This window comes from Triplophysa dalaica, chromosome 11, assembly GCF_015846415.1.
Source record: "Triplophysa dalaica isolate WHDGS20190420 chromosome 11, ASM1584641v1, whole genome shotgun sequence".
In the NCBI taxonomy this organism is placed as follows: Eukaryota; Metazoa; Chordata; class Actinopteri; order Cypriniformes; family Nemacheilidae; genus Triplophysa; species Triplophysa dalaica.
In genome coordinates, this window is record NC_079552.1 from 16,584,941 (window position 1) to 16,611,084 (window position 26,144).

The following is a 26,144-nucleotide window of genomic DNA, read 5'->3' on the forward strand; positions in this document are numbered from 1 at the left end:
TCAGATCCTAAGCCTAGGGCGTCCCTGTGTGAATCCCAGACTGCCTTTATGGACTGAGCTAATAAACCTTTCCACACACGCGCGCTCACACACACGCACATACACCCCCCCGTTTAGACCCCCCCGTACACCCCCCCGTACACCCCCCCCCCCATACACAGCTGCTTGTTATTTCATGCCCCATAAGGACCCTGTGACCACGAACATTCTAATACACATATCTAATTAAATAGGCATCGGTTTGTGTGCATTCAAGTCCGACTGTCTTGTCTTGCTCCTTGCTCTACACACACACACAAAGATTGACAGGCTTATTGGGCGAATCAAATTTTGCCTTGCCAAAGGACAAACATTTTACCTCCAAGTCACCCATATAGCACACACACAAAAGCCATATTTTATGGGTGGATGGGATTTCGTAGAGAATGTTGACAATGTTGTTTTAGCATCATTTATTTTGCAGAATTTCATGGAAGTGTTGAATTGTAAAGTTTTGATGTGGCTCAGTGGTGAGAACATGGCACTAGCAATGCCAAGGTCAAGGGTTGATCCCAGGGGATTGCACATACTGTATTCAGAAACAAAATGTATTAAACAATGGAATGTTAGTCGCATTTGATAAAACCGTCTGCCAAATGCGTAAATGTAATTGTAAATGTAAAGTGAAAATTGTATTTGGATAAAGCGTAAACTGTGGTCTAAGGGAACAGGTTGATGTATGTTATTCAAAACTGCTCAAACACTCTTTGCCCACATGCACACGGCAGCTAAATGCATCTGTCAATCTACTTTTGAGGATTTTAGCCCATTCTGTACACACAGAGTTTGGTTATTTATGCTACAGACGACCGCAGTCTGTAACCATATTCCAAATTTCTGGTAGTGACAACTGTGTGTACATTGTATCTGCATAGTGTGTACAGAACCAAACAAGACGGTCAGGTCACTCTTTTGGTCACTGACAGCATGTACTGCATTGTATTGACTTAAAAAAAATTGAGTCAGTCCTGCTCAAATTAGATACTCCTAAACAAAACCGGAACACCGCATAGCTTGAATGTAATACTAATTCACCTAAAATGGTTATTTGAGGCAAAATTTCTAAACGGGTTAAACTGTTGGGATGTTGAGGTTAGGAATGACTTTTGTATTTAATACACATGGATAAAAATGTGGCTTATTTACTCTTTATTCACTTAAAGAAAAAGTTAGCCATGTGTATACAGTCTCTGTGACTTAAGTTTATGCATGACAAGTGGTACCAGACGGAATTGCAATTTGCTTATTTAAAGAATTAGAATCATTATAAACAATTATGTTGTAAAATGATATTATATAATCGGACTAAAGCTTAATATTGTGATTTTTATCATTAATTAAAGTATCATTTAAAACAGGAAGTTGCTCTTCTCTGCACTCATAGAAATAGAGTACCGCAGAGATGAAGTATTTTTGAATGCATACCCCAGAGGAAAAGAAAAAAGTGAAGTGAAATAAAATCTGTGGTAAAAAAACCACTAAATATTTTCAATTTTTAATCTATGACATGAAACACTGCAGTTTTAACCCGCTCTTGATTTTTAAGGCGTTATTGTGTCTTAAAAGCAGTTGCTCACAAGTTTTGAAAAGCGACTACATCCTTTGGTGGGGACATTAGATGTCATCGCGCATAGAAATCTCCCAAATAATGCAACATGGGCACAAATCTCTAAAAACTTTTGTCGGAGAGGTTTGGTGGTGGTGATGTTACTATCGATTGACCGTAGTTTAGCCTCTTTTTACTTCTGGCGATTGTATTTAGACTTTGAAAGTAACAAATGTTGTGTGCATTTGTAAAGATTATCTTGATTGACAAAATGTGTAAACATCATAAACCTTTGTTAATCCCAGATCTTATTTTTTGCAATCTTCCAAAAGTCAATGGGAAAAATGTATAGGCCTTGGTCGATTACAAAAATATGTTATCTCTGCGGTACTCCATTCATAAATGTGTTTTATAAAACACTTTTTTCTAGACCGATAGCCCAGGTCCGCAGCTCATGCTGAGATTCTCAGCCTCTGGTTTCTCTTCTGACAAGCTGTGGCTGTCAATCATTTCAGAAGCCTCCTCTTATTTTCCTCACCTAATGAAAATGACTGCGGTCTTAATCTGAAGGGCAGTGGTTGGATGTCTCCTCATGTTTAGGCTTTAGTTTCTTAAAAAAGACTTGTAGTAAAATGTACAAGATGTTTTAAAAATATTTCAGTGTTCGCCGCCCGCCGTTGACCCCGTCCAATGACGCCCATCACTCTCAATTACTCTTCATTGAACCGCTGTGACAAAGCTCAACCGTACGATTAAAGTCCTTAAACCCGCTGCCCGCTGTCGGCAAAGAACAGAACGCTGGCAATGTCAATAACATTCAAGCGGGCTGGCATTAAAAAAAACCAGCTCCTATTTTAGGGCGGCAGCTGAGTTTGGAGCAGAGCGCATCGTAAAGGTGACACGGGTCAGAACTTTCTTGTCGGCATCGGGGGCGCGGGGGAGAAACAGACGGTCTCAGATGATTAAACAACTGTCAGCCGTGCGCGGTGAGGGGGGTGGCTGCATAAATATTAGATCGAAAGAGGTGACATGTGCGGCCGGTCTTCTAAACCTGTTGACAAGGCTTTCTTAAATAGAATCAGATCAGCGCCGCCGATTCCAAATTTTAACAAAAGCCGTCATGCTGACAGGGACAGGAGACTGAGGCTCGGGCACAGACCCCCACAGCTGACCGGGGGACATGCTAACAACCCAGGACAACAAGGAGGTGATGAGTGCTCTGAAAGCAAAATAGACCTGCCGGTGTGCCGCCGTGCCAACAGCCCTCCCCACGCCCTTGTGCTTATTTTACTGCCTTGCATGGTGATATCCTGGCTTTGCAATTCAGCTTCCACTTACAGAGAAGACTTAACAGCATTTAAGGATCTTGACCTGGCATTGCAAGTTCTGATGGGCAATATTGCTACGATTATGCTTTTCTTTTATTAGCTTTTGGAATATATGCAGTTTATATTGGTAATACCAATATGTAATGCAAAATAATATTAGCATAGCAATATGAGGAAAAAGTTGTCAAACATGTTATTCCCTTGACATGAAAATTCTTAAAAATGTGAATATTACATTTTTTCAAATGCGTTAACATTTTTTACAATTTTAACTAACAATCCTCTTCATTTAATCTTCATGTTAGATATTTTTTCTCATATTAGTGGCCTATGAATGCGAAACAAAAGTGACTTGAAGTAATCTTGATATTTAACAACATAATCTAGTATTTAAAATATCTAGTGCATATTCATTATATTGGCCAGGTCTAGTCGCGCGTATCTTTTTTATATTTTAACCAATATGAACATAGATTTTCCTTCGGAGTTAAAATTGCAAAAATCATCTTGCAGTTTCTATGTGTACTTCAAAGTGTTTATCTCCAATCTGTAAGCCGTCATGATTTGACTGACGCGTGACTATCACTTCGCACCCCCTCATTGATCTACTCTAGAATGTACAAGGCAGACTTTAGCTATTTCAGTTATGCACTGAAGCCAGTGTTGGTTTTAAACAATAAAAAAATCCTGTTAAACTGGCAGCGGTTATGAGCGATGAAATCTTGACCCTGAATTTATGACCAACCTGGGGACATGTGACACTGTTTATGTCACTGTGTGTGAGTTTTTTTATTTTGCCTGAGGGTTGTGGAGGGTGAGGTCACAGTGAGCTGAACTTCTGAACCAGTTGGTAACTCTGTTACCATTTAGTCAAGTTTAGGTAGGGCTAATCCTTGGCTCAAGGCACAGATTCCATCAAACTCAACAGCAGAGATATATAGGTCTGGCCTCAATATAGCAAGCCAACAAACTACACTTATCTTTTGGGAGGATTAAAGGGATAGTTCACCCAAAAAAGAAAATTCTGTCATGTACTCAACCTCATATTTTTCCATCCAAACCTGTATAAATGAATTTGTTCTACTAAATACAGATATTTGGAAAAATGTCAGTACAGTGTTTTCCACATAATTTTGTGGAACTGGGTGCTAAATGTATTTTTCTCTAGGGGGGTCCAGGGGCAAGCTTTTAAAGTTAAAGGGTGCAGTCTGGTGCATTTTAAGAGCAGAATTAACATTTACGCATTTGGCAGACGCTTTTATCCAAGACAACTTACATTGCATTATCCTATACGATTATACTTAAGTATCTGCAGTCCCCTGAGATTGAACCCACAACCTTGCGTTGTTAATGCAATGCTCTTACCACTGAGGTACAGGAAAGCTCAATCAATAAAGAATAAGTGACTCAATCAATAAAGAATACAATAGCTAAAGTCGTAACTTAATAATTGGCTCCATAGAATGGTGATAATAGGGCAATACACAGGGTGAAACGGGAATTCACAAACAGTCAAAACATGAAGTGCATGAGCCATCAAAAAAAGTGTTTTAACACTTTAACTATTTTTTGTATCACCATTGCATAAAGAACCATTGGTAATAAGATGGTTAACCTTTTTCAACGTTTGCTAGATAAAACAATAAAAAAAATGTTTTTTTCTTGAAATCCCAAATATATTACCAAAATCTATTTGATATGAGTAATTTTATGTCATGACAACAATATTTTGATGCTTAAAGTAGAGTCATGCATTTCAGCCCGAGCCTGAAGGGACCCGACAAATTTAAGTTCCTTAGGCCGGGGTTCGGACCAGTTTTCAAGTCATAGTTAAAACGCGGGCCTGGCATCTGGCCTTTTTTTCAGTGCCATTGTCCCATTATCACTTTACTATGCATACATTATTTTGATGCAGCGGCTGTTTAGAGTTAAACCGTAAGAGAAGTGCACAGTCTCTTAGCACAACATTGTAAATCACAAATTTAACATTACTATGTTTTCAACTTAAGGGGCGCGTTGCGTAGACCTATCAGGTTATTTCAATGTAACAAGAACGCAATTAATGACAGACGCTTTCTACTGCGGTACATGCCGATCGGTCTGAGCAGCACTGCTTGATGTCCGACAAACCCAGTATGTTGACAAGTTTGGGACTCGGTGACACAGAGCAGCATGTAATAGTGTAGCGCACCCATATAGTTATTTTTCTTACGACAATAGCCGAAGCTTGAGGAGGAATTTGAGCAGATTTATGCCCTTCAAGCATTCAAATTATTAAAATTGCCGCGGTTGGCAATCAAACTGCGTTCTGTGCCTGAGCAACAAACAAAAATCTGCTACTCTGAACATTTTTGTAAACAAACATAATAAAGAAACGAAACAAAATATAATTTACTATTAACAACTAAACTGTTTTAATACTATTTTAACTATTTATTTATTCTATACTATTTTAAAAGTTTAAACAGTGTCGTTCACAATATTAATTCAAATTCGTGCTCCAGCACAGTTGGCAATCAGCCTTTTTTATTCTGGACCCGAGCCACAAAAAAAAAAATACTTTTCCTAAATTCCTAATTTTTCTAAATTAATGTAATAACGAAATGAAACAAAAATATGAATAATATGCAATGAATAACCAAACTAAACAATTTTAATGTTTGCAGCAGTTTCATTCAGATCATTCATTCAAATCTTTGCTCCAGCACATTGTGTTTGTTGGCACAACAACAAAACAACGGAGCGGAAGATGAAACAAATTTTGGCTCGTTTTAAGACTGTGGTGGAGCAAAAATCTTGTCAATGAATGGGAGCACTGCAGTTACCAAACATATCTCATCCCCCATTGACTCCCATAGTATTTATTTTCCCTACTATGGTAATGTAAATGGAGGATGAGATCTGTTTAGCTACAGACATTCTTCCAAATATTTTCATTTGTGTAAAGCAGAACAATGAAATTTATACAAGTTCGAAACAACCTGAGGGTGAGTAAATGATGATCTATTTTTTTTTTTTGGGTGAACTATCCCTTTAAGGTCATCGATGTGCTGTAAAATGTAGAATTGAGCCCACCTTTCTCAGTTGCTGTAGATTGTTTTGTAGGCAAAACTTCTAGTTGCCAGTTAATCTTATTGTTTAAAATTTTCACTCTGGTTTCAGAATAACTCAATCTATTTGCAACAGATCTCAAAAGGGCTATTAGAGATTTTATTTGATAATGGTTGGCTAGACCAGTTTTTTCAAATCGTTAGATGATGAAAAATTAAGAACTTTCCTTTATGTTGATATGGGAAGATCTACTTATGATTGGCCATCTCTACCTCAGCTCGCTTTACGCCATTTTCTTTTAAGGTGACAAAGGGAATAGCCAATTGTTTTTCTGTTTATCAGAGGTGACATGACCATTGGCGCAAGTGGACGAGGAGGCCCACTGTTGCCATAGCTAAATATACATCCCTGACAGCTTCATAATAGGTTCCAGGAAGTTCAGTTGAAAATAAAAACAAAGCAACATTTCTAGCTGATTGGTTTTGAAAGGCCGTTTTTCCTTGCTGAATGGGAAAAATGTGGACTTCAGCATTCCACGGCAGTGATGCCAGTCAGATTGGATAGGGGCAGCCTTGCGTGTGCAGAACGAACGGGCCGAGATGTAGACGCAACAGACTGCAAAACCTGATTTATGGGAAAGTTTTCGGTCTTAAAAAGAGGATAAATATACAAATTCCCATATCTTTTGAATATTTAATCCACAGAGGAAATAAGTGGATGACAGATTACGATACTCTACAACAAAATGTCATTGTGCAATTAACAAAGCCATATCAATGTCATCCTTTTATCTCTGGACCGGCTACAAACCAGGGTGGTTGACAAGTGCGAAAGGGTATGAGGGTCTCAATTATTCACTTACAAACTAAGCCTAGCAAAGCCTGTAATGTAAGCAACATTGTGTCAAATTTAGTCGGAAATCTTCAGAGCATTGCTGGCATGTGGATTCACAGCGCATACTTTTACAACATACTTGTCTATTAAATTAGCATGTAGCAGACTTTATTTCTTGCGCTTTAACTTATGAAATTGTAATTCATTTATAGAAATTTAAACTTTTTCTGACAGTTTCTTTTTGCTGGTAGTTGTGCCATATCATTTTCATTTATTGAGTGTTTTACACATAGAAAAACCTACAAAAAACATGCGCGATTGCTAGCAAAATATATGCAGACGTTGCGGCGAGATCTCCATTTGTTCTCATGTGAAAACAGAGCTAGAATGTTTACAAACACCTATCTATCTGTTGCTATCTAAGAAGAATTTTGTCATGAATTCATAAAGATAATGCACTCCCTGGCCTTGGGCCCATGCGCTCAGCTGTCCCACATTACCACACAGTATGGTGGAAGAACCACTTAACGCCGGCCGGTTTAAAATTACCGCTCTCCTGGCAAACGGCTGCAGTATTCTGGTCTTCCAGCACTTCTGAAATTGTGTTTGTATTTCTTTTTTGCCTCTCCGGTTTGGGGTAAATTATGTGCTGAGAGATGTTTTATGACAAACAGCAAACCCCAGGGAAGTGCACTTTAGACATCACTAGAAAACGTTGAGATGGGATGGGAATTTGGCTGGAGTGCTTTTGCTCTTCAAACTCTCAAGCCCACAAATGGAAACTAAGAGGCCGCACACGTTCTTGAAGTCACGCGCACCCGAAACCACCGTCCGAGTGTTTTGTGTGTGCGCCTTCGTACCTGTCTGCTTTTGATCGTCGCAGGAGTTGAACTGGGCGTAGTTGATCATCATGTCGTGCTCTCTCACCCTCTTTCCATGCAGGGCTGGTTACAGTATCGCAGACATGCAGACCCACAAGGGAGTAATTTATGACAGTTGTCGCCTTGGTCTGCTAAGCTGTGCAGGGCATTGCCCGCCACTCTCGGCGTAGCATTTCAACATCCCGCCGGGAGTACACCCGATAGGCTTTAATGTTTGCCCACTGTGGGGACCTTATGCTATCACTGCACAGAAATGTTGTCCCCGAGCCTGTGTTGTCCAAAGTTACCAGCTGTTACCATGGAGAGAGTTTTTGGCACTGACATGAGTTCTTCTGATGTCCGTGGACCCCTGTACACTCATCACGTGTTAAATTTACTCTGCTTTGTAGTTGAATATATTGTTAGATTTGGGAAACCTTTGTTGGGACTTGGAATATAGACAACTACGTTTACATTTATATTTGACACACAACAGTCCCCACAGGATTTTGGATTTTTCCAAAATGTATACAGATTTGGAACAACTTGGGGGTGTGTAAATGAAGACCGAATTTTCATTCTTGGGTGAACTGTTCCTTTAATGGTTCCCATTTCTTTTCAATACTTTTATAAAAGAACCTCTTCCCGACTACTTATTTTTACTAAATGACCAATCATCCAGAAAAGGAGTATCCATGTTCGTTGTCTAGTGCAGTGTTTCTCAAGGCCGCATTTGTGTAGTGTGCATTTCATGTATCTTTGCGGCCCAATTAAATAAATACTTTTAATAAACCAAATACACATTCAGTTATTCAATTCTGGAACATCAATTCCTTTGATTGGTCGCCTTATTTTTCTGATGTTTGATTGCATAAAATGTATGATACATTTCTATAATTGACTAAATACAACAATATCTGTGGCCCCCCAGGGGCTTCCAGTTTGAGAACCACTGTGGGCAAGTCAGTCGGTGTTTACTTTACGTAAATAACTAAACAATTCTTACCGCATCAGCGGCTCACACCATGCAAACAACAAGGGCAACTGAAGTCATGTGATCCACAACAACGACACAGTTCAGCATCCTCTAACATGTAAACACGCTCATTGACTCGCACACGTCAGAATCCACATAGATCTCTTCATTGATGCTCTTCTGCACTGTTTAGGCTTTTCCTCACTAGGCCCTCTGCCCTCTCATTCACTCTCTCCCTCGCAGCAAACCGAAACAGCTCAGATTAAGATTAATCCTCTTAATGCACCAGCTCATAATATAGTCATTAGGTGACTTGAGCCTAATCCAGCCCATCTAACCGCCGCGCTTTATAAAACACACGCAGGATTTGCCGTCAATGCTTGGAGGCTGGAAACACAGCATCACTTATAAATACAGCCCTGGCTGATACTTAATACTGATTAAGACTTCGCTGAATGGTAAATGTAAATGAAGAGTTTGGTGTTAAGCTGGAGTGTGGATGGAGATGGAGGCCATCTCTGGGGAGGAAGCATTCACATTACATCAGTTGATTTTATATTTACAGACTACAGATAGTGACCTATGGTGCACATGTAGGTTTTAACTTTGATAATGGAGTATATAGCAGATTTTGAAAAATCGTATTGAAATTTTAGGTTGCATCTGTATGCTGATTGGTGGTAAGATGATAAATTCTTTGCTCTCTCGCTTGTGGTGGTAGTATCCAGACAGCTTGTAGTAGCAGCAACACAGCTGGTTTCTCTTAAACTGAAGGACCCAAGAGAAAACTCAGCACCCGGGAGATTAATCGGATGTTGTATTCTACTTCTGAAAGTTCACAACTGGACACAAGCCAATGTCAGGCTCCTTTAGATACACACTCTATCCCATAGTAGCCACAAGCCAACATCTACTTCTAACGTGTGTTAGGCATAGCAGTGTTGTTTGAGTTTTCGTGCAGTGCTAGCTCGGGATAGTTCATAGAAAATGAAAATTCTTTCATCGTTTACTCATCCCCATGTCATTCCAAACCTGCACTTAAATTCTTCTGCAGAACCCAAAAGAAGATATTTTGAAGAATGTTGCTAACCAAACGACATTGGACCCCATTGCCTTCCATTGCAACGACACAAACCACAAAGACATTTCTCACAATATGTTTATTTTGAGTTCAACAGAAGAAAGATTCACATACATATTTTAGAAGACATGAGGGCTTATAAATTGAACACTTTTTTTAGCTTTGTATGCCAGTACAAGCTTGTCATATCCCAGGACAGTCAACTGCCTGAATCCAGTAATGCACCTTTCAAGCATGTTGCGTTCTCTTCCCTTTTTTCCCAGCGCTGACTCAAACAGCAGTCTAAAATAATTGTAGGCCGGGCTTGTTTTAGTATGCGCCTCGGTGTCTGTGGCTATCGTATCTTGCTAACACAGTAGCTCAGGCCTGTTGTTTAAATCTACAGTGCGTGGTTGTGGGATATGCCCTCGCACCCCATGGGAATGCCATTAGTGTGGAGCTGAAGGAATACAGCAGGTGAAACAAATAAGGCCCAGATTTTTTCTTTTCTCCCTCTCGTCACCTCGCTTTTTTCTTTTCTTGCTCGCTTCTTTTCTCACTCTCTCTCTTTCATTCTTTTCTGTGCAGTTGCGGACGATGGTACTCACCAGGAGTGCTGTGAAATGTGCTACGCGCCAGAGCATGTGTGCCGATTTATCCTGCCGAGCTGACCGCTCTCCCAGGCTTAACCTCTCAGTGTACGCCAGCCAAGCCCCCCGCAGGCCCCCGTGCCCTCGCTCGAGACTCACAAGGGTACTCGCTCAAAGGAAAGGAGCGGAAAAAGGGTCTTGCGTTGACTGTTTGTTTTTCCTCTAAATAGAGGTGCTAATTTGGGGCCGTTCAAGCTGAAGGACACACCGTGTCCACTGAGTGGTGAATCTGAAGCGCTCCCCTATATCGGCATGAAAACGATAGGGTTGGATCTGACTGGATAGGAGAGTGTGTTTGGTGTGTAATACTTATCGGGAAGAGAACGTCTTGTCTGTGGATGACTCCAGCGATTATGTAGCCATTTTAAATGATGGTCTCATCAACGAGCTGTCAGCGCTATTAGTTAATGAGTTTGTTTCAACAAACATAATTTTGCTCTTTCTCACGACACCAGGAAGTTTTCACATTTTTTGATTTTGTGGTCACTAACAATAGGCCTTACATTTTGTGTTCCACCAAAGAAAAGTGTAATGTTGGGTTGGTTCAACGTGAGTAAATTAAAGGGATACTACTCACCCTCAAGTTGTTCCAAACCTGTATAATTGTCGTTGTTCTTCTGAACACTAAAGAAGATATTTGGAAGAATGTCGATAACCAAACAGATCTCATTCCCCATATACTGCCATAGTAGGGGAAAAAATACTATTGGAGTCAATGGGGGGAGGAGATATGTCTGGTTACTGATATTCTTCCAAACATCTTCCTTGTGTTTAGCAGAACAAAGAAATTTAAACAGGTTTGAATTGACAAGAGGGTGAGTAAACGACAACAGAATTTTCATTTTTGATCGAATTATCCCTTTAAGTGACATTGTAAATGTGCACCATTGTTAATTTATTGCAATTGAAACGTTACGCCACATCATGCTGCCAGCACGTCACTAAATCAACTTCTGCTAGGATGCAGTCACATGCATCCCGAAGACTTCCCATCGCAGTGCACAGGAAGAAACCTTCAGCAGCACATTCCTCAGGAAGCGTTCGGCGGAGACGCGCTCACGCACAGCGGAACTGGAATCCTTACGCTTGCCATCTCTCAAATGTTTTAATTCAGCATGATAAAACATCCGTTATTTATAAGGTGATTGAGCGTAACGTATTTTGGAGCAGGAGTCCATCCATCATGAGCAGACAGCAAGCTGTGAAACGCATTACTGTACAGCCAGACCCGCTCTTCAGCGGCCAGCTCCGCTCTGCTCTGTGGTCAGCCGGAATAATGTGGCTTCTGTTCAAAGTATGCAGCATACAAAATACATTTTATTTGCAGGATAACAGGTGCAAGCCAGGCAGGGAAGGGCCACTAATGAAGTCATGGTTTGTGAATGCATGTTTTTTGGATCGGGTCCCTCTTGTTGGTTTTATGTATTTCCCCTAAAGTACTTGATCAGCACACACTAGGATCTAGTATTGAGGTAAGATAAAAAAAAATATTAAAATATAAATTAAACACAACAGGGCTCCAGACTGCGACCAAATGGTGCAAACAATTTTTACAACTACTCTTCTAGTATTTTTACTAGTGAGCGCATTACTACGATTCGCTGTTTGCTGTGACAGATTTTTTGAGCCTGGGGACGAACAATTTGATATTTGAGACGTTTAATTCGAATCTAACCAAGGACTCTGAAGAGTTCAGAACACGCCGTTTATCTGTTGATTACTTGAGACAGCGCTGAATCATTTCCAATCCGTTCAGATCAAGAATTTTTAAGTTTTATGTGAAGTTATCTTTACATTGTGTTGTGAATATGACGAAAATTGTCCTTAATATATAATTAATTCAAAATGAGAACCTAATACGGGACCTTTCGTTTTGCTTTAACACTATACACAATAAAACATATGCTTTTTCATACAAAATGACGTGGACATTTTCTGTTGGTTCATTTGAATTCTGAGTTTGGTCTGGTGTACTTAGAGTTCAAACAGTAGTGTAGCACTTAAAGCTTCTCTGTACGCTTTGTAAGCAACGAGCAGAACCAAACCACTGCCACTTGCAGTTAAATGTATAGACGGGTAGTATTTTAAAACTATTTTAACTCATTCACACATGCTAACATTTCTGTACAAATGTAAACGCATTTTTTCAATATTTTGGCACAGAATTATCAAAACGTCTGCGTATGACCCTCGTATTGAGTTATGTCATATCCCTCTGAAATTAAAATAAAACTGCTCATCGTAATTTCTGTGAGTTAAGTCTATTTATTATCAAAGTCAATTTCAATAAATGCATTGCAAGGCTGATGAAGGTGTGCCCATGAATTTTCTGCTACAGTGATCAGAGTAAAAAAAGTTAGTGTGGAGCCCTGAACAAGTTCACATTTAATTGTGTAGCAACTTTTCACAGTAGATATTTAAAGCAGCTTTATAGAAAATTCACGTTTCCACATTTAAATGTTTACGTCAGATTTTGTCTTTGCTAAAGTTGCTCTTAGCTGTATACCAGTGCTTTTGTATTCGATGATTTTAAAGATATCAAATGATTTTGACATTTAAAAAGAAGTCAACCGTTATAATGGTTATAAACATTCTTTTAACTGCTCTGTAATTGGCATGTAATGATTCTCAAATTATCCAACAATTCTACTTGACGTTCATTCAAACCAGAATCTTAATCTCATATGTTTTCAGTCAACCAATTTAGAAACTGAACTGATGTTTAGCTGGTTGCAAAAGCAATAAACAAGCTGATCAAAACAAGATGTAGCGAAGCCTAATATAAAAGAAAAAGAATCAGCTTCTGATAGTTGGTTTATCAGCACAGACAGGTAAAATGTAGATATTGTGCACTTAAATTAAAAAAGAAAAATTAGCACCTTTACTTCTTATACTCATTCTCACACTCGCAGCATTTCACCCCTGTCAAACCCAGCAGCGTTTGAATCTGCTCGAAATGACTGCAGGGCGATTTGAACAAAGCCCCTTAGGTCAAAGGTCGGCCTCAGCCCTGCTGTTTATTTGTTTGCTTTTGTCACTCAAAATCTCTTCGGCACTTTTTTTATTATCAGCCTCAAGGTGCAGCAAACAAAGCCTGGGCCGCTCGTAGAGAGCGGGAGAGAGTGATGAGGTGCAGTAGAGGCTAGGATTAGGGTTGAGGGCTAGCTAAACAGGCCAGTTGTTTATCTTTGTGAAGTGAAGGTAGTGCTGTGCTGTCACTTTCTCATGCCTCACATAAAAAACACGCTGCTCGTCGTGCTTTTTGCCCGGTGAAGAGAAGTTCAACGTAGGAGCACTTTGGCAGACCATTGTTTATTAGTTTAGATAATGTTAAAAAGCTTTGAACTTGAAGAACCAGATGCTTGATGCATCACAACATTAACTTTATTTTTAATGCATTGTTTTGTAAATTTTCATGTTAGTCATGTCTAAACTGTCATGTTAGTTTTTTGAGCGCTGTGCTAGCAGTGTCCAACTGATACAAACGTGCACCTTTGAATCTGCCAGTGTATAACATTTTTATGGATTAAATGTTTTCAATATATACTTTTCAATGCTACCTTTTTGTGTTTGATTAGAGGAAAATTCAGATGCAGCTCAACAATATAAATGTGAGCAATATTTCATCCCCCTCATGCTAAAATACTGCTCTGATATCACGCTGTAAGGGGAAAAAAAACTTCAACGAGTTAAAGCTCTTGGAAAAGTTTTAATTTCTCTGGGGCTTTCAAATTGCCTGTTTAGGTTGTGGTGAGCATTGTTCTGCGCATTTATAAAAGACCAGCGCGGGTCGTACCGAGCGACCATATGGAGTTCCATAACATTGTTACAACCTAATTGCCCCCTTCGACAAGTGCCAATTTTCTTCAAGAGACAGGAGTGAGGAGCGCGGGCGGACGAGAAGCGCGTTGACATGCGTCAAACTCCTCCCCAAAGATGGATCAGCCTGTGGTCGGGGCCTGAGATGAGAAGTCTCCCTGGGTTTGTTTTAGCCGTGCTGGCCTTGTTAGTTCGTCCCTCTCCTACAGCATTAAAGCAGGCTGCTGGAAAGGCCCGACTCTAATTCCTCTAGCAGATCAATAACCATCAGTATTTGGTTTTGGGCTGCTGGGTTGGTCACGGGATGATCCCTTACTGCACCTCCCCAACCCCCCTCGCTCGCCCCTGTTTGCAACCCTCGTGGTCTGGGGGTCATTTTGTTTGGAGGTAATTTTAACTGTGAGCCCGTGAACTGTATCTCAATTGAGTCTCATTTGGTGCTTGTCTGTATTGGGCAGGTTACAGACTACAGAGTGTACGGGGTGGTGGGATTCATTCAGAAAGTGCAGAAATAAACGAGTGACTCTTGTTCTTTTTAATGCATCGACTAAATAGACTGTTCATTAATTCAATTTATGATTCTAGCAAAGCCAATTCAAAGCCTTTTCTACATTTATCTCTTGTATCACTGCAATGAGCTTAGTAGAAATATATTTTAAGAATTTCTTTTTTATATACACAGCAAAGCTTTCTAGGTTTTGGAATGAAGCCATAAGTGCATGTATTTAAATGTACTGAATTCTACAGTAACAGCAGTCGTGTGCTATTCTTTGAGTAATTTCATTCATTTATTTTTGTAATATTGAAGTCTTAACAGTAAAGGGCAGTGTAGCTGTTTATAGCCTGACACAAGGCACTCGGCCCATGTAATTGACTAAAATATGTGACATCGCTGCCTGACAAATTAAGTTATTCACTCCTTTGTGATTAAATTAAGCAAATACAAAGGCCCAGCAAGTCTAGTACTGAGAGTCAGCCACTGTTTGTATTACTGCTGGTGTAGTCTAATCATTGCTGCTCTGAATAGCAATGACACGCACGCACACGCACACACACAAAATTGCCTTTTCTAGTTTGCATGGTGTAACATGTGGCACTTCTGGAATTCTAATGTGTCTGTGGTGGCTCAGTTACATTTACTACAGGGGGAAATCTCTGACAGTTTGGGAAACTGGATACAGGATCGTTTGTGAGCATTTTTACCTTGGTAATGCAGACGATAGACTATTCAAAGTCTTTGTATAATGACCCACCAATACAGTGTACTCTCTGGGGTGGATGCTATAACACGTCTAAAATTCTGACATGAGTGTTAAAATAACTGCCTATGTTACAATATATAAGACTTAAATAAAAAAATTAAAAAGGAGTATCATAAAATGTTTGGTAAGCTTCAAAATTGACACCATTAATTTCTCAATGTGACTCAATAATAGTAATAATTGTGCAAATATGTCTACCGCTGTATAAATGGACTAACATAAACTACTGGTTGACTACTTTTTATTGTTGCACAGTTTATTAAATCATATACTGCCCATCCTTAGTGTATATTCAATTAACATCACCACCTTAAAGGGACAGTTCAACCCAAAGTGAAAATTCTGTCATCATTTACTCCCCCTCAAGTTGTTCCAAATCTATATACATTTCTTTGTTCTGATGAACACAGAGAAGGATATTTGGACGAATGTTTTTTTTATAGTAGGAAAAATGATAATGGTAGTCAAAAGTGCCCCAGAACTGTTTACTTTTCCAAAAATCTTTAAAATATCTTCTTTTGTGTTCAGCAGAACAATGTTAAAAGTTATAAAGGAATTTTTCCTACTATAGCGGTCAGTGGTGGCCAATAACTGTTTGCTTACATGCATTCTTCCAAATATCTTTCTCTGTGTTCGTAAGAAATAAATTCACACAGGTTTATTACAACTTGAGCGTGAGTAAATGATGACAGATTTAAAAATTTTGTGTGAACTGTTACTTTATATCATAACCATGTTAAACAACATTTGCATTATATTCAGCCAATTGTTTACCCGTGATCTACCAGCTCTGTGCCTTCTAAGACCCATTTCATCTTCTCCGGATATGTTCTTGAAGACCGTTTTAAATTTTAATGTGCTTTCTCAATGCTATCCTCAACCGGGCCCTAACGCTTTGTTCATTGACAGTTTAGACCCTCAACCGCTTAAACTGTCCTCTGTTTTTAGCCCTTTCTGCACCAGTGCCAATACATGTGCATGTGTAATGTGTGGAAGCAGCGTCTTTTGCTCTGGGCCCTCCCAGGGGCCATGGGTCTGGGGCTATTTGCTGTAGTACCAGACACACTCGGCTGCACAGGTCTGCTTTTAAACCAGACCCAATCCATTCATCAATGTTTGAGTGTGTACACCATGCATATCCAAAAACAAAGTAGAGACACATTCTGTAGTACATCAGTGGGGTGTTTGTGAAATCTGTTAACATGTAGCGTTAAATATCTCAATGTGGCATTCATTTATACTAACAGTTCTTCTGCTAGTTATACAGAGGCGTTGAACCTTCTGGGAGATTGTTAGTAGCCGTGCCATGTCGTTGCTCTCTGAGGTTGTTCTCCAAGGACACTCGCATACTTCTAGACTCAAAACCCTTAGCCGAAGCAAACATGGATGGGTGGCCGACTTTAATCCCGTTTTCATTTTTGGCAATGTCACACAGAGGTCACCCTGGTTACGCCGTGATTGTCTCACCATCATGATCCAACACCTCGATTTCTTTATTTCCTTGCGGGGTCCTGGAGATTGCTCTGAAGTACCGAGTCATATTTAGCCTTTATTTAGGAAGATTGTCGCACGTGGGGGGAGGGAGACAGGCGGGCCGCTGATGGAATGCCTCTGCTTGCCGATGGCCGGCCGGATCAATACAACACAATTGAGTTCTCCAATCTGAGAGACTAGCTGCAGTGAAGGTGGCACTTATGGGGTGATCGCCTCTGATGAAGACTTTATTAGCCTCTATTGACAGATTCATTTGAGATCCCTTTCCCTTCATCACCCCCCACAATTCACGCTCCCCTTTCCACTGTAAAGTAATATAGTCTAAGCCCATCTTTAAAAGTTTCAGAGGTTGATGAAACGGTTTGTTATTTTGTCCTGTGTTTTCGAAGCTTCGCAAACATTTCGCCGACTTGATCTTAGAAGTTACTTTTGTTATTCTTTTTCCGTCCTTGATTTTTCTTTCATAAACTCTGGCTAAGCCTGGGACCCCTGTTATCAGATACCGCAACAGTGTCAAAACGTTTTCACCGTAGGACCGAGGCTTTTTCCCCCGAGAATACAAAGAAAACATCAAGTCCCCCCAAAGTAAGATTTGCTTTTGGAAGGGAGTCTAGAAGCAACCTGGCTGGGGATAAGACAAAGTGTGGAAATTTTCAAATCATTTTATATTTTATCTCCAAACAAGCCGAAGGCATATTAGATATCACAAGCTAATACTCAGCAGTCATGTGTGCGCTCTGTAAAATTGGCTGAGGCTCGTCGCAAGCTTTGAAGTCACAAGTTGTTTTTTGCGTCAAAGTAGCTGTTCGGGGAAGCCCTAATCCGCTCAGTATTGCTATGGGGAGCAGCGCCTCAGATCGACACTTGCGGCAGGTTTTCGTGACTCCACTAATTTTTCCATTGTTATTTTACCTGGTTTGTATTTTGTGGCCCTTGCCCCCCTTTCGCCGCTTCTCTCAGAGGAGCTGTTCCCCAAGCCGGGTGGATTGGCCCGGGGTGCTTTCCCATCCACAAATAAAGAGCATGGCGTAGATAATGAAGTGGGTTGCATCCTCGGCCGCAGCTGTGTTTGGTTGGCTCTGTTAGATTACGGCTTTATGTGTCGCGGATTTGGGCTTATTTCTTATAAGAGCTTATCAATAAACTCAAAGCTTGAGGCCTGTGTTCAAATTGTGCATCTGGGCATTTGTTTCTTTGAGTCTGCTATTTTTTATTAGGAATTACTATATGGGACGTAATGTGTAGATTAAAAGATACTTTTTTAATTTAAGTGTATACAGTACATGTTTATCTCCAATCGAGTGTTCTGAAGTCAAACGTTAGCCTTACGTAACAAACCAACTGAAATTTAAGTCGAAACTCTTATGCCATATTTGATTTAAGAATTATGACATGAAGATTTTTTTAGTGAACCGCAAACCTCCTCACATTAAGCTATCATGTGACTTGGAATTTTGGTGACGTTTATGCCGCGTTACTTTTGTACTTTTTTTGTTCTGTTTAGAGCCAAAGAGTTCAAAATCAAATCTTTTAACAACGTCCAAGGAAAACACGCAAGTTTATAATGACACCATTGACACCATTATATGGCAAACTGTGTCTGTAAGAAAAAATAAATATGCTTTTTAAGTAATGCATGTATTCTAGCAATCTTTCCGCTGTACTACCATCTTTAAAATTACAGCATTTCAAAAAATACTAGTATCGGTTACTGCGATTTAAACAAAAAAGAAAGTATGGCTACTCTTATGCTGTCGGTGTGGTATGGGTGCATCCCGAATGATGAGAGAGAGGCTTTCATTTTCCCAGCAGCTGTTCCTTCAGTGTCCACCCACCCCAGCCAGTTCAGTCATTTTCATTAATGCTAAATCCTACATCCTACACAGCTGCTTTAAAAAAGAGCTTTTGGAAACAGAGTTGTAATAAGATACCCAACTCGACCAAGGTGAATAAGAAACAGCCCGTGCTAAACCCGCTCTCGCTTTCTCTCAATTACATCTTGTTGTGCACATACGCACACAACTTTATAATATCATCTGACTCGCCTCTAAGAAATCATTGTTCATGTACATACAATTCTGATTAATAAGGTGTTCTAAACTATTGAATAATTAGTGCTACAAGATGAACAGCTGATGTCTCATCTGTCATGTGTTTATACCAGCCGTGGCTTTTCTCTTGACCTTGTGACTTGTCTTTCCAGATCTTTCTGATGTGGAGCCCAATGTGTTCCTTAGACCCTTTCTGGAGGTGGTCCGCTCGGAGGACACAACTGGACCAATCACAGGCCTTGCTCTCACTTCGGTCAACAAGTTCTTGTCATATGGCCTCATAGGTAAGCTTTTATTATGCCTGCTTGTTCAAGATTTCGCCTTTACTAGGTGCCTGCTAGAGATGTGCTGCCTATTTTTATTAGCAAATAAGATCTTTTAATTGGATCAAAAATAAGATATTTTAATTGGATCAAAAATAGACTAGATGTACATTAGAGGAGGCTCCCAACCAGGTTCTAGGGACCAAAGTAACATGGGGATGTAGATACAGTAATCTAGATAAAAAATACTGTCAACTGTCAGTATTTTGACAAAAAGTTAATTCCAATTACTGTCATTAAAACATCAAATAATTTACCCAACCTATGGGTTGTTTAGACCCAAGGTTGGGTTAAATGTGAACAAACTGAACATCAGAGTTAAATTGATCCGAAAATATTCACATTGGACCCAGCCATGGCTTGAAACAACTCAGCATAAATAGTTGGATTTATCCATGTTTCATCCAACCATGGGTTTAAACCACCCAGCAGTTTTAGAATGACAATTTCATTTTAATTTATTCAGTCTTGTGTGATTTGTTTCAAATTTCAAATGTATCTGCTGCATCCTTATGTTCAAATTTGGTGAACTCTGACCTGCAAATTTGTGAACACGTGATCAATAGGTTAATATGTCATTGTGTTGTCTTTTCGGAAAATCTCAAATGCCAGGTAAATTAATAATAACGCTGATATCAATGATATTGTACAATCCCATCTGAGATGGGATCTGGGAAAACCAATCACATTTTTAAGCTTTTATACCATATTTCAAGCCCTTTCCAAATCTGTTTTTATTCATTTCATACCTAGTATGTATCAAGAGTTATGGTTATGGGATGTTGGCTGATCTGTATGATTTTCAGGAACGGAAATTTGAGAAAAACAGATTTTAAGAACGGTGACGAATATAAAGACACATCAGTCAAGTATCACAAGAAAAAGTCATTTTACCTTGTAAAATACTTATTATCATCACTTTAGTTGCCAGAAGTTTGTAATACTACACCTCAGGCCATTCTTCAATGTAAAGTTTTTAGTAGGGATGTGCGAGACTAATCAACTAGTCGTTTAAACTGTAAGCTCCGACTAGTCAACAGTGAAAACAACAGTCGATTACACAAAAACATTACACAAAATACTATACTTTAAATGACTTTCATTTTAATGTTTTGTTTAAAAACCTTTTAAATTACCAAGAGTAACCATACTGTATTGGGTTCTTATTGCCGCGATGCGGAAAATTTGTCAGAAACACAGAATGCAGGCATAAAACGAAAAAGTAGATAATGATCTAAAGCTCTATACAGTTATGTTAACCAATTACTTAATAATGAATATCAATATTTAAATATTTCAAATGCATGAAAGACGGACTGATGTTATTTAATGGCTTTTTTGAATGAGCTGTAAATGCATTGAATGCATCTTGAGCCCACTCAATAAAACTGAGATGAGAATGTCTTAGCCTCTAGATTCACAGAACTTAGAAATTTCTTTGTATATGTTTATCAGAAAAAAGTGCTTGAATAAATATGATCGCTTAGCACTGTTATCTGTGTGCCCTTGCAGTGTTTGCGCAGATTCCGCACACAGAGTTATTGTTCAAAAACATTGAGCCGACTTTCATCCGAGCATAATGCTTGCATTTCCTCAACAAGAACATGTAAAATAATATTAACATCATTATCGCATGCGGACTCGAGTGTTTAGTCTATGCATGGTTCTATAAATAAACTAATATGGGCAGTATGCTTTATTGGCAGCGATTTCATTTCCTCTGCGCGAGATCAGATGCGTTCTTGTTCTGTACTTTTTGTCCATTTGTTTTCGGTTCGCTTTTTTCTTAAACGCATTGCTTTGCTTTATGAATGATAAAAACGAGATATAATGTAGACTGCAGTGTTTGCTGATAGGCTATAGGCTACACTAATTATATCTTGTAGGCAACTTCAATTGCGACATAATTAAAAAAGTTTTTTTTTTATTCAACATCTTTTAAATAAACAAATAATGAAACATTATTTTTAAGCTTTTAATTAATTGATATTAAATATTTAAAGTTGCATGATTTCAGTGTAGTAGACACGCTTTTACTCAAATTTAATTTAATTTGATTATTATTGTTTTTTTTAACTTTTAGAGTCATAAAAATGGACTTGAATGAAATGAATAAACTAGATTTTTTTTATAGGCTACATATTTTAAGCCCAGACACAGACCAGGCAAAGCAAACAAATGCTCATCGAGTCCCTTCTTGCATCTGCTAAACAATCCAGGCAGGGTTGGCGCATCAGCATATGCAGAAATATTAATGATCATAACTTAGGAAAGTGGATCACATATGCCTGTTTTAGTTACATTAAATATTGTATATGAACATTTGATTAATAGCCTACATTCTTTAGTCTTTAAAATGTCTTACATTGGCCCCTGCTCAAAGTTTTTGGACTCCTTCTTGGCCATTCATAGTTTTAGGCTAGTCGACTACAAGGTTACAAAACTTTTGTTTAAACAACTGTCAAATTAGTCGTAGCGCACATCCCTAGTTGTTAGGAGATTTTTAAATTCTGGAAGCACTTTTGATCTATCTGGTGTGAAAGGTTGTGTTCCTGATGGGTGAACCATGTTTCCAGGATCTTGCATTCCGCTGATAAGCACAAATTGTCCTCGTCCTCATTAGAGACATAAGGCCAGATGCTGCCGGTGACCGTCCAAGATGTAAAACAAGCATCACACTCCAGATGCTAGCCGACGCAAATTTTTCTTCCCCCTCCCATAAATAGTCAGAGTTGTTGAATAAATACAATCACAACACTTGTCAAGCAGCTGTGTGCTTTGCACAATCTCAGACAGGTTTTATAAACCAAAGAGTTAAAGATGGTCCACTACCATGTAGTTCAGAGATATTCCAGAAATTCAACTTTTTGTATATTAGACTTCTATGTATACAATATAATATCAATCAAACAGTATATAAATCAATCAACAAGTATAGGTGATCATATCTGAAGATGTAGTTTGATGTTAGGTTTCCATCAAAATCACACTTAAAGTAAATAAAACGCATTCCCCGAATCAAATAAATGAGTCCTCATGGACACCCTGACAGCTTCTGTCACTCCAGATCCCCCACGGTTCCTAATCCCCCTCGATGCCAGCGTCTCATCAGGATGCTGAGAGAGGGTTACTATGGCAACCTTCTCTGTAGTTCCCCAAATCTTGGCCCTCCTTGTTTTTAGGATAAGATCTGTCATGCTCTCATGTTAGAGAAGTTATGTGCTTTGTCTTATTGGTTCAGGTCAGCCTATAATAGTGTATTAACGTAAATAACCCAGTGTCATTTTTGGGACATACAAAATATTTTTTTGTCCCATGTAGAGCTATAGCTTGTACATTCGGTTCATCTTTCGGTCTCCCTCACATACACACGTACGCAGAGACACACTGTCAGAGCTGTGCTAATCCCAGGTGAGCACTCCTGCCGAGCGTGACATATTAATGCACTCGTATGAGTGTGTGATTAAATGACCTTTAGGTATGTGAGAGGCTGTGTGCTGACTGACGGGTAATGCTCATTCAGACTCCACTAATCTGCCATGAAGAGTGACATTATCATTACTCCCAATTATCATTCCATCGACATACAAGCAGACGCTATAGTTCTCCCGTTAAAAGCTCTGTCACAGCTCAGCGTCACGCTGCTGGGGTCCAAAAGTTTTGTAGTATGTTGAGCGGGTGAGATGCAATGCACCTGCTTTAGCCTCCTGGGACCTGAATGTTTTGAAATGTTGTTTGATCAAGTTCTTCGGAACATTTGTTTATTTACAATTATTGGCTGAATCATATTGTACGTCTTCTATAAAACACATCAAGACTAAAATGACTAAAATGATGACTATACACAATTTTTATTTGTTATTTTTCCCCCAGTCTATTAAAAAATGTGCATTAATCTTGACCAAAAAAAATCTTACTGTAGCGTTTATACTTAAAAGTATTGAAAGTTTACATTAAACACTTGTAATGGCAACTTATTATACAATATAAATTTGTGGTAATAAAGGTTATAACTTGCCAAGTTTTGAATCTTTAAAAGTTGTTTTCATCTTATTAAAGTGATATTTCACCCAAAAATGAAAGTTCCTTCTACATTCACTCATTCTCTTGTCATTTTGGACCCGTACCACTTTCTTTCTTCTGCTGTACACAAAAGAAAATATTCTAAAGAATGTTGTTATCTGGCACCCATTCACTTGCATAGAGAAGTGAAGAGTGCCGCCGCTGTTCTGTACATTGTTCAAAATATGTTATTTTGTGTTCTGCAGAAGAAAGTCAAACAGGTTTGAAATGACAAGAAGGTGAGTAAATAATGACCGTTTTTATTTTTGGGTGAACTATCCCAATTGTCTTTGAAACATACGAAAATGTCCCTGGTAAGAATTGGGTGTCTTTACTCTCCACTGAACTGTTCTTGTGATGTTTATTTCAGTTTAAAACAAATGCCACTTACAAGTTAATAACAAACTAACTGCTGCTTCTCTCTCCATAAATTTATCATTTGTGTTGTCAAACATTTTTAGATAAATTATAGAGTAACAAGCAAATCACCTCTACAGAGGACGAAAGTGAATTGTTGGCTCCCAGGAGGATTTATTCAAGTGGCTTTGGAGATTGACTGTTCAGCTCACTGCCTTGTATGGTACAGAGACAGAATGCTGCCATCTATTGACCAGACAAAGAAATGCACTGATCCTGGCTTCATTTCCAATTGGTTCCTAGGGATTAGGAAAAACTGGTAGTAATTACCTCTTCTACATGGCCACTTTAGGACCCGCTTTTTTTTGCACGTCAACATTTTTGCATAGGCCAACCTTTTAAACCAAACATTCATCTGGTAAGTGTAACACAAGTAGCAGTTTTCTAACCATAGCAGTCCTGCCCAGGGCTTGTGTTTTTCTCTTAACTGTGTACAGTGAGACCCGAGCCTCTTTAGCGTCTGGGAGGTCTCTCTCTCTCTGTCGCCCAATACACACACACACTCTCAGAGAATTGGTTTGGTGATGGGCTAATTCCCCTCAATCTCAGGCCTGAGGTCGGTGGGCTCGGGGGGACGGCCGTATTGACAGATATTCAGATCCCACTTTTCCTGCTTTCTCTTTCCCAGACCGGCCCTCAAACCAAAGGCTCACTTACATAGCCACTTATCCTGCTGAAAACTACAACAGCCAACACACAGACGCTCAGATATACATCGTTCTTTCAGATCCTAGTTTGACATCCCATGGCAGGATGTTTTTTGTGTAAACAAAAATTTAATGAAAGCCGCAATTGAGCTTGCACTGTAAGAAAGACATATTGTATTTTCTTTGGCTCGCAGAGCCAGATCGGCACCCACGCACACCTCCTTTCAGGGTTAAAACCACTCGTCTTTTTCCGAGATGAGCAGTTCTTTCGCTCGAGGGACACCCTGCTGTCTGAATGTACTTTTGCTTAACCTTTTAGTACATGACAGCTGTTTGAGCCTCTTTGATGCACGCACTCGTACACATGCACAAAGACCCTCCAGCCCCACCCAGACGTCAGTTATTTCAACAATGAATCTCCCGCTCGGCTGCGCAGCCCGTGCCAAGTGAGGATTAGTATTTTAGATGACTTCTGATGTTGTGCTGAATAGACTGCGGCTCTTGTTTCCGTGGAGATCGGCTGTTTGGAAGGGGGTCCTGTGTTTATCGTGGGCCCGCCTCTTCGTGGCCGTTCAATTGACTGGCTGCGAATTTTCCGCTAGAGAGCTTCTTTGGTTGATGTAATGATGCACATCACAACATGCAGGGTTTTTGTATTTTCAAAATGACACGTATGTGAAAGGCGCATTTGAATTTGGATGTTGCAGTGAAAGAAATCTGCTTGCTCATACGTAATATTAATTACTCGATACAAAATACATGGTTAATCCAGATAAATCCAGACTAAATTCCTGTCCAAATGCTTCTTTGAGACTCATAAGAAAGTCGTACAGTGGTAGCGCCAGTAAAAAGGGGGCGTGGCTTAATGTAGTTCTATATAAGTGATACTCTGATTCTATTGGTTCATCATTTAAAGCTCTAAAATTCAATGACCAGGCGAATATTAGTGAGTTCATTGTGTTTGACACACAGACCTTAATAACTATGCAGGTGCTCACAGGGTTCAGACCAAAGGCCGGCGTGTGTCTCAATCTCTCTCTGTCTGTTATTTGCCTGCTAATAAGTGAAATGCACTCTTGTGTCAAGGCTTTACCTGCAGTCACCGCACCGGCCTCCTCCCCAGGCAGCCTGCGCTTATTAGTTAATGAAATGCTCTTTAAAGGCGATGGGAAAGAAAAACAGCCCGGCTCCAGCCTGCTATCTGGCCCCGCTTGGGTTTCAAAACATCGTTGCCTAGACAGCCAATTTAGCAGGCCTACCACGAGAGCACACATCTGGTGATTAGATGTCAGATGGCTGTTTGGCGCTCTTCACACGCAGCGCGGTCAGTTGATACCGGTGTGGGGGATGAACCAGTGACCAGGTTAATTGTGTAAGATTAGTCATGTAACCGTGGTCGTGTCATTATGAGGCGCAAACCTTACTCGGCTGCGAATCAGATGCATTAATGAAAGACACATTTTAGGATATTTTTAGTTTGTTTGAAATTTTGTCGTCTCTGTCGTCCACAGATGCTAATCATGAAGGGGCAGCAGAGGGCATCGAGAACATGGCTGACGCCGTCACGCACGCGAGGTTTGTGGGCACCGACCCCGCCAGCGATGAGGTGGTGCTGATGAAAATCCTCCAGGTAAAGGAAATCCAAGTCTGCACTTAAGATGTCTGGGGCCTGATGTGCATACTAAGGCGCATATTTCATTTCACTATGCAACATATTTTTTTATT

At 39.6% G+C, this 26,144-nt stretch overlaps 1 protein-coding gene across 1 annotated transcript in view; it reads left to right on the top strand.

The window, feature by feature from the left end:
• Nucleotides 1-26,144, top strand: part of gbf1 (golgi brefeldin A resistant guanine nucleotide exchange factor 1) — a 71,419-nt gene that overhangs the window by 17,702 nt on the left and 27,573 nt on the right. The window contains 2 exon segments of the mRNA XM_056760187.1: nt 19,123-19,254; nt 25,931-26,049. Coding sequence (XP_056616165.1) covers nt 19,123-19,254; nt 25,931-26,049 — 251 coding nt within the window.